The sequence below is a fragment of the Oncorhynchus mykiss genome, chromosome 10 (assembly GCF_013265735.2).
Source record: "Oncorhynchus mykiss isolate Arlee chromosome 10, USDA_OmykA_1.1, whole genome shotgun sequence".
Taxonomy (NCBI): Eukaryota; Metazoa; Chordata; class Actinopteri; order Salmoniformes; family Salmonidae; genus Oncorhynchus; species Oncorhynchus mykiss.
The window spans coordinates 50,200,482-50,214,201 of NC_048574.1; the positions used below are offsets into that span (position 1 = coordinate 50,200,482).

General features: G+C 40.0%; 1 protein-coding gene across 3 annotated transcripts in view; it reads left to right on the plus strand.

Moving 5' to 3' along the window:
• The window catches only part of LOC110534209 (calcium-binding protein 8-like), an 88,779-nt gene that overhangs the window by 44,282 nt on the left and 30,777 nt on the right, over positions 1 to 13,720 (plus strand). Inside the window, exons 5-8 of one of the 3 annotated variants that reach the window (XR_005034171.1) lie at positions 1,145 to 1,295; positions 3,201 to 3,323; positions 6,002 to 6,064; positions 6,174 to 6,941. Coding sequence is in view for 1 of the 3 variants with exons in the window: in XM_036933321.1 (XP_036789216.1) it covers positions 1,145 to 1,295 (151 nt within the window). In the remaining 2 variants the exon portion in view is untranslated. Of the gene's footprint in view, positions 1 to 1,144; positions 1,296 to 3,200; positions 3,324 to 6,001; positions 6,065 to 6,173; positions 6,942 to 13,720 lie in introns of those variants that run through there. The other 2 variants (XR_005034172.1, XM_036933321.1) reach the window with 2 other exon arrangements.

Sequence of the window (13,720 nt, forward strand, 5' to 3'; positions counted from 1 at the left end):
AGTAATTGATTCAAAGAGAGAGAAAGACAATTAAGAAGAAGCAAGAGAGCAAGCAAGAGAGGGCTAATTTTCGTTAGCTATATTTCGTAGTATATATTTTTTTCTCTTTCACTTTCACTTAGTATCAAATGCAGCTCACTAGTTTGGCCTACTCAAACACCCAGCTCAAACAGAGAGGGATGCTATGTTAGTTGATGCTATGATAGATGCTATGCTATGTTGATAAACATACCTGAATTTGTCCAATAGAAACTCTTGTTTGCAACTGTTGAACTAAGGATTAAACCCTATATCAGCTAGCTGCAGGCAAGAGTATGCAATGCGGCATTGAATGTGTAACTGTCTCTTATCTTGATTACAAAAAATGCGCCTAAGTTGTAAACTTTCGTTCATAGGCTAGGTTGTAGGAGGGAGTATCATGTATCATGTAGTAGCCTAAACCTATCGATGTTACATTGAGCAGGGTGAATGGAATATGAATGACACTCATCCAATATGGTGTAATAGAAATAAGGCCATGTGCATCAAAAAAATTATCATCCTCCCTCATCTTAAAATGCAGCGTCTGCCACTGCAGTACAGGTATACCTCTAGGCCATCCGTCACTCCACATGCATATTTTCTCCTCTCTTCTCCTTTGGGTCATTCTTACCACAGTGGAAGGGGAACAAAAGAGTTCTCTCTCTCCCTCTTTTTCTCTCTCTCTTTCTGTATTTGCTGTGTCAAACTGAGTGAATAGATTGTGTTTCACAAGGTAATAGACATGCAATTGTGATTTGGGGAGAGGGAGGCAAGGACAGGCGGGGAGTTTAAAGCTCCCAAAAATGAAATTAATTAAAAATTGAAAACGTCTGACACTCAGACTCTCTATTGATTGGAATGAGACTTCACTCACTCACTCACTCACTCACTCACTCACTCACGCACACATACACACACACACAAATGAGAGTAAAAAATTATATAATATGACCTTGGAATGTATCTGCATAGTACTGTCATTTTGTGTGCATATATCTTCAACTCTTCAACTCTTACAGTAATTGCGTGTGTGTGTGTGTGTGTGTGTGTGTGTGTGTGTGTGTGTGTGTGCGTGTTTGGGTGCATGTGTTCCTGTGTGCTTGTGTGTGTCTTGCCCCTGCAGTTTGACATGCAGCAGATGTCTCTTGATGAGCTGAAGCAGATTCTGTTCCATGCGTTCCAAGACCACCTGACAATGAAGGATATCGAGAACATCATCATCAACGAAGAGGAGAGCCTCAATGAGACAGGGAACTGCCCCGAGTACGAGGGAGGTGAGGGAGGGGGGGGGGGGGGGGGGGGGGGGGGGGGGCTGAGAGAGGGAGGAGAGAGAGAGAGTGAAAGAGGGGCAGAAATCTGAAATGAATCCTCAGGGAACTGCCAGACAGTCTGAAGTAGGAGGGAGTGGAGGGGAGTAAAATAGAGAGAGATAGATTTCCCCTACCACATAGAAGAAGGATTTCAGAATATCCAGTTAGAGATACTACATTTTCAGTCTCTGGGCTCGGTGATCTCAACACCAGGACTGAGGTGACGTGGACTATCTAGAATCAGGAAACACCTATCTATTTGGAAAGGCATCTCTCTACAATTGAACAAATCCCCATTCACAGAAAGAGTCATGATAGTGTGGTTAACAAAAGTAGGAGAGAGATATTTCAGCTCTGCAACGGTCTCAGTATATACTGTATAGTGTTAATGGTAGTACAAGGGGTGACTCATTGGACCCATTCACATACAGCTCTGTGCTAGGGAGATAGTGTGGTGGACTACTCCATAACCGATATTCCACCTCAACATAAGAATGCATTTACAGTCATGCCACAACTTGCCCTGTCGGATCACTTCCAGATCACATTTAACCTTAAAGAACTATGGAGTCAACCAAAATCCCAAATCAGAAACCATATCTATTCAATCTCCCTCCCATTTACAAATGGAAAAAGACCAGTGACAGATTATTTGAGGCAACATTAAACAACGGTTTAGTTTAGTTTAGTTTATTTTTTATTTTTACAGGGACAGTGCACATTAATCATAGTTTCAGTAAAAGTGCCGGTTTTAGCCAGCCGGCTAATTTTCAACCGCAGTCCCTGGGCAGGTTATTAAAAACAATTACAATATAGACAATAGCAGCATAGAACAAGCAAGACATAGCAACATAGGACAAGCAAGACATAGCATACAGACAGAGCAACATAGGACAAGCAAGACGTAGCATACAGACAAAGCAACATAAAACAAAAAGCAGCAAGACAAAATTCATAAAAGCAACAAAGTGTTTCCACACCTCACAAGCTACAGACAACAGACAACATGGAAAGCGGCAACACACAGCTAGGGACCATGTTCACAAATCTGATTGACCTTTAGCCATGTCTTCAAGCATTTTGTGAAAGTGTGATATGTGGTGCAGTTATGTGTGTCTGATGGCAGTGTATTCCAGACATGGGAAGCTCTCACAGAGAATGCAGATTTACTAAAGGTGCTTTTCCTTAGGGGAACTATACAGTCACCTCTCATGGCAGACCTTGTGGATCTGCTGCCATATGTCTGGGTTTTCTGTTTAACAAAAATATTGAGTGGAGGGGGAGCCAGGCCATTAAGGATCTTGAATACAAGACATGCGTCGGTGAAATTGATAACTTTCTGAACCGCTTTCAGTACATCAAATTGAGTTATAGTAAAGAAGACATTATTTTGGCAACGTGAATAAAATGAAATATTTGACAAACTTGCAACACAATTATGTCTTAAAAAGACTAATGTGTGGAAAGGGTACACACGGCGTCACTACTTCACAGGAGAGGCATTTGAATTTTTTTTAAAACAACAACATTTAATTGAACAAATGCCTTTTTGAACATGTGAACTTTTATGTGCCGTAATTACAAACGTGTATTTAATCTGTAAATATAAATCAAATGTGAACTCACGAATCTGTTTCGAAACAGAGAAATACAGAACCGTAACCTACCCATGATTGTTTGAGATAATGAGGGGCCGGGACATTCACGAGAAATCCATTCTGTCATGCAAGGCTTCTCTGTCAAATGGCACATTCTGCTCTCTGCTACCATGAATATTTGAAAGATCCTTTGGATTTACGAATGTTTTCATCATGGACAACATGCAAAGTGTAGCTACAGCTTTCAATAACAGTGTTGTCCTGAATACAGCTGCTGGTATCGACACAGCTCTGTCATCTGTGGCAAAAGCAGTCTGGACTGGTTGAAGCCGATTGGAAAGGATTATTTTGGGAGTGTTTCAGTCAACTGTGAATCATCATAATCCATACACAGGTAAGAGTCTATAGTTAAAACGCCGAGATAGCTACATGTGTTTATACGTTTTGTCTCAACTATATCAAAAAGTGGTTTCATTGCTGGCTATTGTTAGCTACATACAGTGCATTCGGAATGTATTCAGACCCCTTCCCTTTTTCCACATTTTGTTATGTTACAGCCTTGTTTCAAAATTGATTTTTTTAAAATCCTCATCAATCTAGACATAATACCCCATAATGACAAAGTGAAAACAGGTTTTTAATTTTTTTGTGCTCATTTAAAAATAAAAACAAAAATATATAATTTACATAAGTATTCAGACCCTTTTCTATGACACTCAAAATTGAGCTCAGGTGCATCCTGTTTCCATTGATCATCCCTGAGATGTTTCTACAATTTGATTGCAGTTCACCTGTAGTAAATGTATTTGATTGGACATGATTTGGTAAGATACACACATGTCTATATAATGTCCCAGAGTTGACAGTGCATGTCAGAGCAAAAACCAAGCCATGAGGTTGAAGAAATTGTCTGTAAGAGCTCCGAGACACAGATCTGGAGAAGGGTACAAAAACATTTCTGCAGCATTGAAGGTCCCCAAGAACACAGTGGCATCCATCATTCTTAAATGGAAGAAGTTTGGAAACACCAAGACTCTTCCTAGAGCTGGCCGCCCAGCCGAACTGAACAATCGGGGGAGAAGGGCCTTGGTCAGGGTGGTGACCAAGAACCCGATGGTCACTCTGACAGAGCTCCAGAATTCCTCTGTGGAGATGGGAGAATCTTCCAGCAGGACAACCATCAGCAGCACTCCACCAATTAGGCCTTTATGGTAGAGTGGCAAGACGGAGGCCACTACTCAGTAAAAGGCACATGACAGCCCGCTTGGAGTTTGCCAGAAAGCACTGTAGGACACATGGCACCATCCCTACGGTGAAGCATTTTGGTATCAGCATCATGCTGTGGGTGATGTTTTTCAGCAGCAGGGACTGGGAGACTAGTCAAGGTCGAAGGAAAGATGAACAGAGCAAAGTACAGAGAGGACCTTGATGAAAACTTGCTCCAGAGCGCTCAGGACCTCAGACTGGGGCGAAGGTTAAACTTCCAACAGGACAACGACCCTAAGCACACAGCCAAGACAACACAGGAGTGGCTTTGGGGGAACTCTCTGAATGTCCTTCATAGCAGCGACGCTCCCCATACCACCTGACAGAGCTTGAGAGGACCTGCAAAGAAGAATGGGAGAAACTCCCTAAATACAGGTGTGCCAAGCTTGTGGTGTCATACCCAAGAAGACCCAAGGCTCTAATTGCTGCCAAAGGTGCTTCAACAAAGTACTACGTAAAGTCTCTGAATACTTATGTAAATGTGATATTTACGTATTTTCAACCATTTCTAAAAACCTGTTTTTGATTCGTCATTATGGGGTATTGTGTGTAGATTGATGAGGGAAAAAAAACAATTTAATCAATTTTAGAATAAGCCTGTAACATAAAAAATGTGGAAAAAGTCAAAGGGTCTGAATACTTTCTGAATGCACTGTAGCTAACTAGCTAGACAGTTGCATACTGCGCTTAATGTTGATTGCTGATGTGCTAATCCATGCCATGGAAATAGCTACTGTATCGATTAGCAAGCTAATCAAACTCCATGTTGCATGCATGTTACATCCATGTTACATGCATCTCAGTGCTTGAGGCGTCACTACAGACACGCTGGTTCAAATCCAGATGAGTCCCATAGGGCGGCGCACAACTGGCACAACGTTGTCTGGGTTTGGCTGGTGTAGGCTTTCATTGTAAATAAGAATTTGTTCTTAACTGACATGCCTAGTTAATTATTTTTTTTTAAACGTGAATGGGACAATTAAGTGATAGCTAGCCAAATAGCTAGATATTGGATTATAGATTTTGAGGTTGTTTTTTTTTGCATGTTCATCTAGCTGGATAGCTAGATGAATACCATTTACATGTAGCCAGCTGGTAATTATGATGCTAAATGTTTTCTAAATCTAGCTAGTTATCTTCAATCTTGTAGTTTTTGCATTACCATTGTTGGGCTGGAAGCAGGTTGAATGTATACAATGTATTTTAGTACAGCTGTTGCAGTCAACAGGCAATAACAATGTATTCATAGCTTGCACCTCTGTTACTCGGTCAAGTCATGCCATTGTTGTGAATGTTCTCAAGCCCCCCTATATCGGCGGCACCATAGTGGTGCCCTAAAATGGTGATAAGTCATTCTGGACGGAGGCTAACTACTGTTTCGTCTAAATTACACTATAGTGCCTGGAGATATGATGATATTGCTAAAGTAGTCAAACATTTAGTAGGAAACAACTTTGCCAGCATTATCGTGAAATTGACTTTAGAAAGATGGCAATGTTCGTCAAAAATAGCTAGCAATGCTAACATTAGCTAGCTAAAATCTGGTGGCCTCCCATCAAAATGATGACAAAAGGGTCTTACTAATGATTTACCTCCTTTTGAATGTCATTGTATTTCCAAGCCACTGTAATGCACTTTTGATTAAATCTTCAACAGTGCTCATTGACGATGCATTGAGTAGAATGCTCAGTCGGAGATCAGTTCAAAACAAACATTCAAAACAATATTGTGACAAAACATACAACCTATGAAAAGGATACTAATGAATTCATGTTTTAACATATTTTTCTGGAACTTGTCTTTCAGCATAAACCTGCTCTCTGCCACCAGTACAAGGAGATGATCGAGGGGGAACAAGAAATGCTTCAGGTATTTTGTCTTTGTACTTATTTCTTGAACTTGGGGGTCAATAAATATTATTGCTGGTATGCAAAAGTTTAATGTCTTGTCTATTTGTGTCTGCTTTCCTCCTTTACAGTTTGAATTGTCTGGAGCCTGGTGTTGTTGTGACCAAGGAGCTTCCACTCAGATGGAACCAGGTCAGCTGCTGTGCAATGTTGACTTCCTTCCAGAGATGTGAAAGCATCCCCGGGACTGGACACAACACGGCAAACATATATTTTTGAGAAGATCAGGACTTTTGCAGTGAGAAGGCCATGGATATTACATGCCCTGCTCCAAAGGGCAGGACAGAAATATGCTCTCAGGCTAGATTCCTTTGTTCATATCATATCACTGAAAGGATCTTATGATATAGGCCTATGTCTAGATAGTATTTTTCCTAATTTTAGGCGAATACCTTTAGCACTTGAAGTTAATAAAGTATTTTAATGTTGAAATATATATGTATTTTTTTAAGAAAGACTGCACTGCTTCAGCACATGGCCACATTCACATTTCAATATGAATACTTTAAGAGATGTTTGGGTCTAAGGCTTTAGAGGGTTTGAATGCTAAATGAGTGGAAACAAAGAGCAGCATCGTAGCTGTTCAATGTTAAAGGTTATCTTTATTATACAACAATAGGCCATTTAATACTGTTAATGATTTGCCTAATGGGGGAACTTGGTGAGATAATGTTCAGAGAATCAATTTAGGTCATTTGGTAAAAGTATTCCTTTTCTAAATATATGTTTCCCAGGTGTTAGGTTCTAATTTTGAGTAAATAACTCATGGACACTAGAGAAGCTTAAAACCTGTTATGGCTGCGATCCCTGTACAGGGACCAAAATCAGCGGAAATTTCAGAGCGCCAACTGTAATACTCGATAAAACTCAAACTTTCATTAAAACACACATGCAGGGTACTCAATTAAAGCTACACTCGTTGTGAATCTAGCCAACATGTCAGATTTGTAAAATGCTTTTCGGCGAAAGCATGAGAAGCTATTATCTAATAGCATGCACCCCCGAAATACCTGAACGAGACGCAAACAAAAGAATTAGCGTAGCCGGCGCTACACAAAACACAGAAATAAAATATAAAACATTCATTACCTTTGACGAGCTTCTTTGTTGGCACTCCTATATGTTCCATAAACATCACAATTGGGTCTTTGTCCCGATTAAATCCGTCAAAGTATACCCAAAATATCGATTTATGAAGCCCGTCTGATCCAGGAAAAAGCGCCTTTCCAAAACGCAACGTCATTGTATAAAATTACTAAAAGTTGCCTATAAACTTTTACAAATCACTTCAAACTACTTTTGTAAACCAACTTTAGGTATTAATAAACGTTAATAATCGATAAAATTGATCACGGGGCGATCTGTATTCGATAGCAGCAAGTCTTGAAATCATCGTCCATATTTTCCCTTTCATAACTTCCTTCGGTGGACCCCAAACAGGAAGTGCTTATTCGTCATCACACCAAGGATAAACTACTAATAAAATGCCAGTACTGGCGACATCGTGTGGAAAACGGGTCTCTATCTATTTTCTCTTGCCGTAGACAATACATAGACTGGCGGATGAATATTTTTTTTGTGTTTTTTGTGAACAGTTTTCCTCAGGATTTTTACTCCTAAACACGTTCTGTTAAAGCCACAGACAAGATTTAACCAGTTTTAGAGACTTCAGAGTGTTTTCTATCCACACATACTAATCATATGCATATACTATATTCCTGCCATGAGTAGCAAGACGTTGAAATGTTGCGCGATTTTTAACAAAAAACTGCTCTCTTTGCAGGTGCATGGCAACAGTTGAACAAGATGAAGGAAAAAGGAAACCGCACACTGCTCTTGGTAGTATCACTGATATTTAATAAGCTTACAGGCCTCGCTGCCTTCGTCAGAGCTTTTGTGATTTTTTTAAAAATTAGCACCCTTATGTAGACCTAGCCCCACCCACATCCGTTCCACGCATGAAAAGGGGTTGGAGGCAAAGGAAAAACAAAATAGTGCTACCAAATATAACAAGATGCATCTCACAAACACTACAAAAGTGTTTAAATAAGACGTTTTAAACACGTACATAAAACCACAATGAGGACACAGCAAGTTTTCATTAATCATTGGCTACGTGGTACGAGAAACGTCAGAGTAATCTTAAATAGGCACATCATTCATGTTCAAATTCACAACATAACATACATAGGCATTTCATCATTAAGTCCTTTAGCCTCTTCATCCTACCCCCTCCTTTTTCGAACATTCTGTTAAAAACCGCGCAACATTTCAGCGTCCTGCTACTCATGCCAGGAATATAGTATATGCATATGATTAGTATGTGTGGATAGAAAACACTCTGAAGTTTCTAAAACTGGTTAAATCATGGCTGTGACTATAACAGAGCGTGTGTTTCATCGAAAAGCGCAAGAAAAACTGGTCACTGAAAGCTGAAAAAAGTATCCATGCGCCCCTTTCATGTATTGTTTAAAGGACACCAAATTTAATATGGACACGGATGCAATTCCTACAGCTTCCACACGATGTCGCCATTTTCATTGACAAAAATCCTTTGAGACATTACCAATAGATCCGTCATTCCATCCAGCCTACAACAATCGTTTTTGGAAGATTGAAAAATGGACATTGTTTTCTTGAGTAGCTGCTATTGAATACAGATCGCCCAGTGATCAATTTGATCGCTTATTAACGTTTACAAATACCTAAAGTTGGGTTACAAAAGTAGGTTGAAGTGTTTTGTCAAAGAATATAGGCAACTTATACAATTTTTAAAAATGACGTTGCGTGTTGGAAGAGAGCTTTTTTCCTGAAGCAGACAGGCTATACAAATGGATATTTTGGGCATTCATGGACGGATTTAATCGGGAAAAATACCAATTTGTGATGTTTATGGGACATATAGGAGTGCCAACAAAGAATATCATCAAAGGTAATGAATGTTTTATATTTTATTTCTGCGTTTTTGTGTAGCGCCGGCTACGCTAATTATTTTGTTTACGTCGCCTTCAGGCATTTTGGGGTGTTGCATGCTATCAGATAATAGCTTCTCATGCTTTCGCCGAAAAGCATTTTAAAAATCTGACTTGTTGGCTAGATTCACAACGAGTGTAGCTTTAATTCAATACCCTGCATGTGTATTTTAATGAACGTTTGAGTTTTAACGAGTACATTTAGCATTTAGCGTAGCGCATTTGCATTTCCAGGTGCCTACTTGAGACGTTTGCGTCTCAAGTAGGATAAAGAAGTTAGGAAATAATGTCTGGTGGGTGAAAATCCCAAAACATTATCTTTTGCTCAGAGTATTATTAATATCACCTCCCCTGTCTGATATCTTAACTTTCTCTATGCCACAAAATCTAAAGGTAGAAATGTCATGCTTTAGGTCATTAAAATGTACTGTGACTGGATAATCCCTGTCGTTTCTCCTGATTGAACTTTTATGTCCACTAATTCTCTGTTTGAGAGAGCGGGAGGTTTTACCGACATAGCAGAGCCCACATGGAAATGTAATAATGTAAATAACACGGGTGGTAGAACACGTAATGATGTAATTTATTTGGAACCGTTTTCCTGTGTGTGGGTGGCAGAAATATTCACACTTCATCATATTGTTGCACTGTGCGCATCCTCTGCATTTATAACTACCATTTGATAGAGGGCGTAAAAGAGCCTGGCTGATTTTCTTTTGTGGCTGGCCGTGAGGCCGAAACGTAAGCTTATTAAATATCATTGATACTACCAAGAGCAGTGTGCGGTTTCCTTTTTCCTTCATATTCTCAGAACCCAACACAAGTATTAATGTTGAGCAAGTGTGAAAATCGCTGCAAAATGTTTTAATCCCTTTTCTCCTAAAAGTATTACTTCCCCATGTTTCCTGCAACTACAGTGTATGATATGCCATTTTGAAGCTCTGAGTCTGTACTTTTATCCAATGTAAAACAAAATAAAACAATTTTGGAACATAAGACTGAAAAGAGATGGTGGGTCACAAATGTGTTAACGGGGAATTTAACACTGTCAGGAAAAACCTGAGGTAACTGTCAAATCAAAAACACAGAAACTCTACAGACCAGAGGGGTATTCCAGAAAGATGGTTTAATAAATTCTGGATTTCCTGAACATATCCGGCTTGTTTTAACCAGATGAGAAGTACTCATCTGCTTGCCATTACAGTGTGTGGGTTGTTGTCTTACAGTTGATGTAGCTTGTGTCATTGAGGCTGGTATTATTGTTATTTCACTTTCCATCTCCTTTTGTCTTTCCACTATCATCAAGCAGTAATGATAGACATTTTAGAAGATTCAACATCTACTCTCTGCACAGCTTCCCAGGCAACCACCATATGATACAAAATCAGCTTCCCCAAAGACAGAGTAGGGGGGATATGCTGTGAAGCCTGTGAAGGAGACTCTTCTCCAGGTTCATCTCTCTGTAGGTGATTACTTTTTTATGGAAGGTTTGGGAATCGCTTCCTTTTAGGTGGTTGTAGAATTTAACAGCTCTTTTCTGGATTTTGATAATTAGCGGGTATCGGCCTAATTCTGCTCTGCATGCATTATTTGGTGTTTTACGTTGTATATGGAGGATATGTTTGCAGAATTCTGCATGCAGAGTCTCAATTTGGTGTTTGTCCCATTTTGTGAATTCTTGGTTGGTGAGCAGACCCAGACCTCACAACCTTAAAAGAGCAATGGGTTCTATAACTGATTAAAGCATTTTTAGCCAGATCCTAATTGGTATGTTTAATTTTATGTTCCTTTTGATGGCATAGAAGGCCTTTCTTGCCTTGTCTCTCAGATCGTTCACAGATTTGTGGTAGTTACCTGTGGCGCTGATGTTTAGGCCAAGGTATGTATAATGTTTTGTGTGCTCTAGGGTGGTGTCTAGATGGAACTTGTATTTGTGGTCCTGGCGACTGGACCTTTTTTGGAACACCATTATTTCGGTCTTACTAAGATTTACTGTCAGGGCCCAGGTCTGGCAGAATCTGTGCAGAAGATCTAGGTGCTGCTGTAGGCCATCCTTGGTTGGTGGCAGAAGCACCAGATCTTCAGCAAAGAGTAGACATTTGACTTTAGATTCTAGTAGGGTGAGGCCGGGTGTTGCAGACTGTTCTAGTGCCCTCGCCAATTTGTTGATATATATGTTGAAGAGGGCGGGGCTTAAGCTGCATACCTGTCTCACCCCACGGCCCTGTGGAAAGAAATTTGTGAATTTTGCAAATTTTAACCGCAGACTTGCTATTTGTGTACATGGATTTTATAATGTCATATGTTTTCCCCTCAACAACACTTGCCATTAATTTGTATAGCAGACCCTCCTGCCAAATTGAGTCGAAGGCTTTTTTGAAATCAACAAAACATGAAAAGACTTTGCCTTTGTTTTGGTTTGTTTCTTTGTCAATTAGGATGTGCAGGGTGAATACGTGGTCTGTCATACAATTATTTGGTAAAAAGCCAATTTGACATTTGCTCAGTAGATTGTTTTTACTGAGAAAATGGACGAGTCTGCTGTTAATGATAATGCAGAGGATTTTCCCATGTTTGCTGTAGTATTGGGGTCAAATTTGTCTCCACTTTTGTGGATTGGGGTGATCAGTCCTTGGTCCCAAATATTGAGGAAGATGCCACAGCTAAGGATGATGTTAAAGAGTTTAAGTATAGCCAATTGGAATTTGTTGTTTGTATATTTTATCATTTCATTGGGGATACAATCAAATTCCCTGTCATAGGTCAGTTAGGATCACCACTGTCTTGAGATGTTGCTTCAATATATCCACATAATTTTCCTTCCACATGATGCCATCTATTTTGTGAAGTGCACCAGTCCCTCCTGAGACAAAGCACCCCCACAACATGATGCTGCCACCCCCGTGCTTCACGGTTGGGTTGGTGTTCTTCGGCTTGCAAGCCTCCCCCTTTTTCCTTCAAACATAACAATGGTCATTATGGCCAAACAGTTATATTTTTGTTTCATTAGACCAGAGGACATTTCTCCAAAAAGTATGATCTTCGTGCCCATGTGCAGTTGCAAAACGTAGTCTAGCTTTTATTTATGGCAGTTTTGGAGCAGTGTCTTCTCCCTTGCTGAGCAGCCTTTCAGGTTATGTCAATATAGGACTTGTTTTACTGTGGATATAGATACTTTTGTACCTGTTTCCTCCACCATCATCACAAGGACCTTTGCTGTTGTTCTGGGATTGATTTGCACTTCTCGCACCAAAGTACGTTCATCTCTAGGAGACACAACTCGTCTCCTTCCTGAGTGGTATGATGGCTACATGGTCCCATGGTGTTTATACTTGCGAACAATTGTTTGTACAGATGAACGTGGTACCTTCAGGCATTTGGAAATTGCTCCCAAGGATGAACCAGGCTTGTGGAGGTCTACAAAACAATTTCTGAGGTCTTGGCAGATTTATTTTGATTTTCCCATGATGTCAAGCAAAGAGGCACTGAGTTTGAAGGTAGGCCTTGAAATACATCCACAGGTACACCTCCAATTGACTCAAATGATGTCAATTATCCTATCATAAGCTTCTAAAGCCATGACATCATTTTCTGGAATTTTCCGAGCTGTTTAAAGGCACAGTCAACTTAGTGAATGTAAACTTCTGACCCACTGAAATTGTGATACAGTGAATTATAAGTGAAATAATCTGTCTGTAAACAATTGTTGGAAAATGACTTGTGTCAAGCACAAAGTAGATGTCCTAACCAACTTGCCAAAACTATAGTTTGTTAAACAAGAAATTTGTGGAGTGGTTGAAAAACAAGTTTTAATGACTCCAACCTAAGTGTATGTAAACTTCCGACTTCAACTGTATATTGTTTAGATTTTCTACCACCAAGTTTACAACTTCACTATTACAGTGGAACGTTTTGTCCAGAAGGTTGTCTAAAAGGGATTGAATTTGTTGTTGCCTAATTGTTTTTTAATAGGTTTCCACACTACATTCCTTCCATCTGTAGCATTTCTTAATACTACTCAGTTCCTTCGGCTTTGATGCCGGCTTCTGATTTTGCTGTGATCTGATAGGGGTGTGTCACGCCCGGACCATGGAGAGCCCTCTATGGTGTTTTAGGTCAGGGCGTGACTCAGGGGTGTTCTAGTCATTATATTTCTATGTTGGTGTTTTAGTATGGTTCCCAATTAGAAGCAGTTGATTATCGTTGTCTCTAATTGGGGATCATACTTAAGTTGTCCTTTGTTCCCACCTGTTTTGTGGGATATTGTTTGTGTTAGCGTTTTGAGCAATACGGCTTTCATGTTCGTGGTGTTTATTGTTTTTTTTGTTGTTTCACTGTGTAATAAAGTATGTGGAACTCAACTCACGCTGCGCCTTGGTCCGTTTCTATCGATGATCATGACAGGGTGTCAGTGGGCTGACTGTGAACGCTCTGAGAGACTCTGGGTAGAGATCAGTGATAAAGTAGCATAGAGTACTACTGCCAAGAGATGAGCTATAGGTGTTCCTACCGTAGGAGTCCCCTCGAAGCCTACCATTGACTATGTACATATCCAGTATGCGACAGAGCTGCAGGAGTTGTGACCTGTTTTTGTTGGTTATGTTGTCATAGTTGTGCCTAGTGGGGCATATGGGGGAGGGAATGCT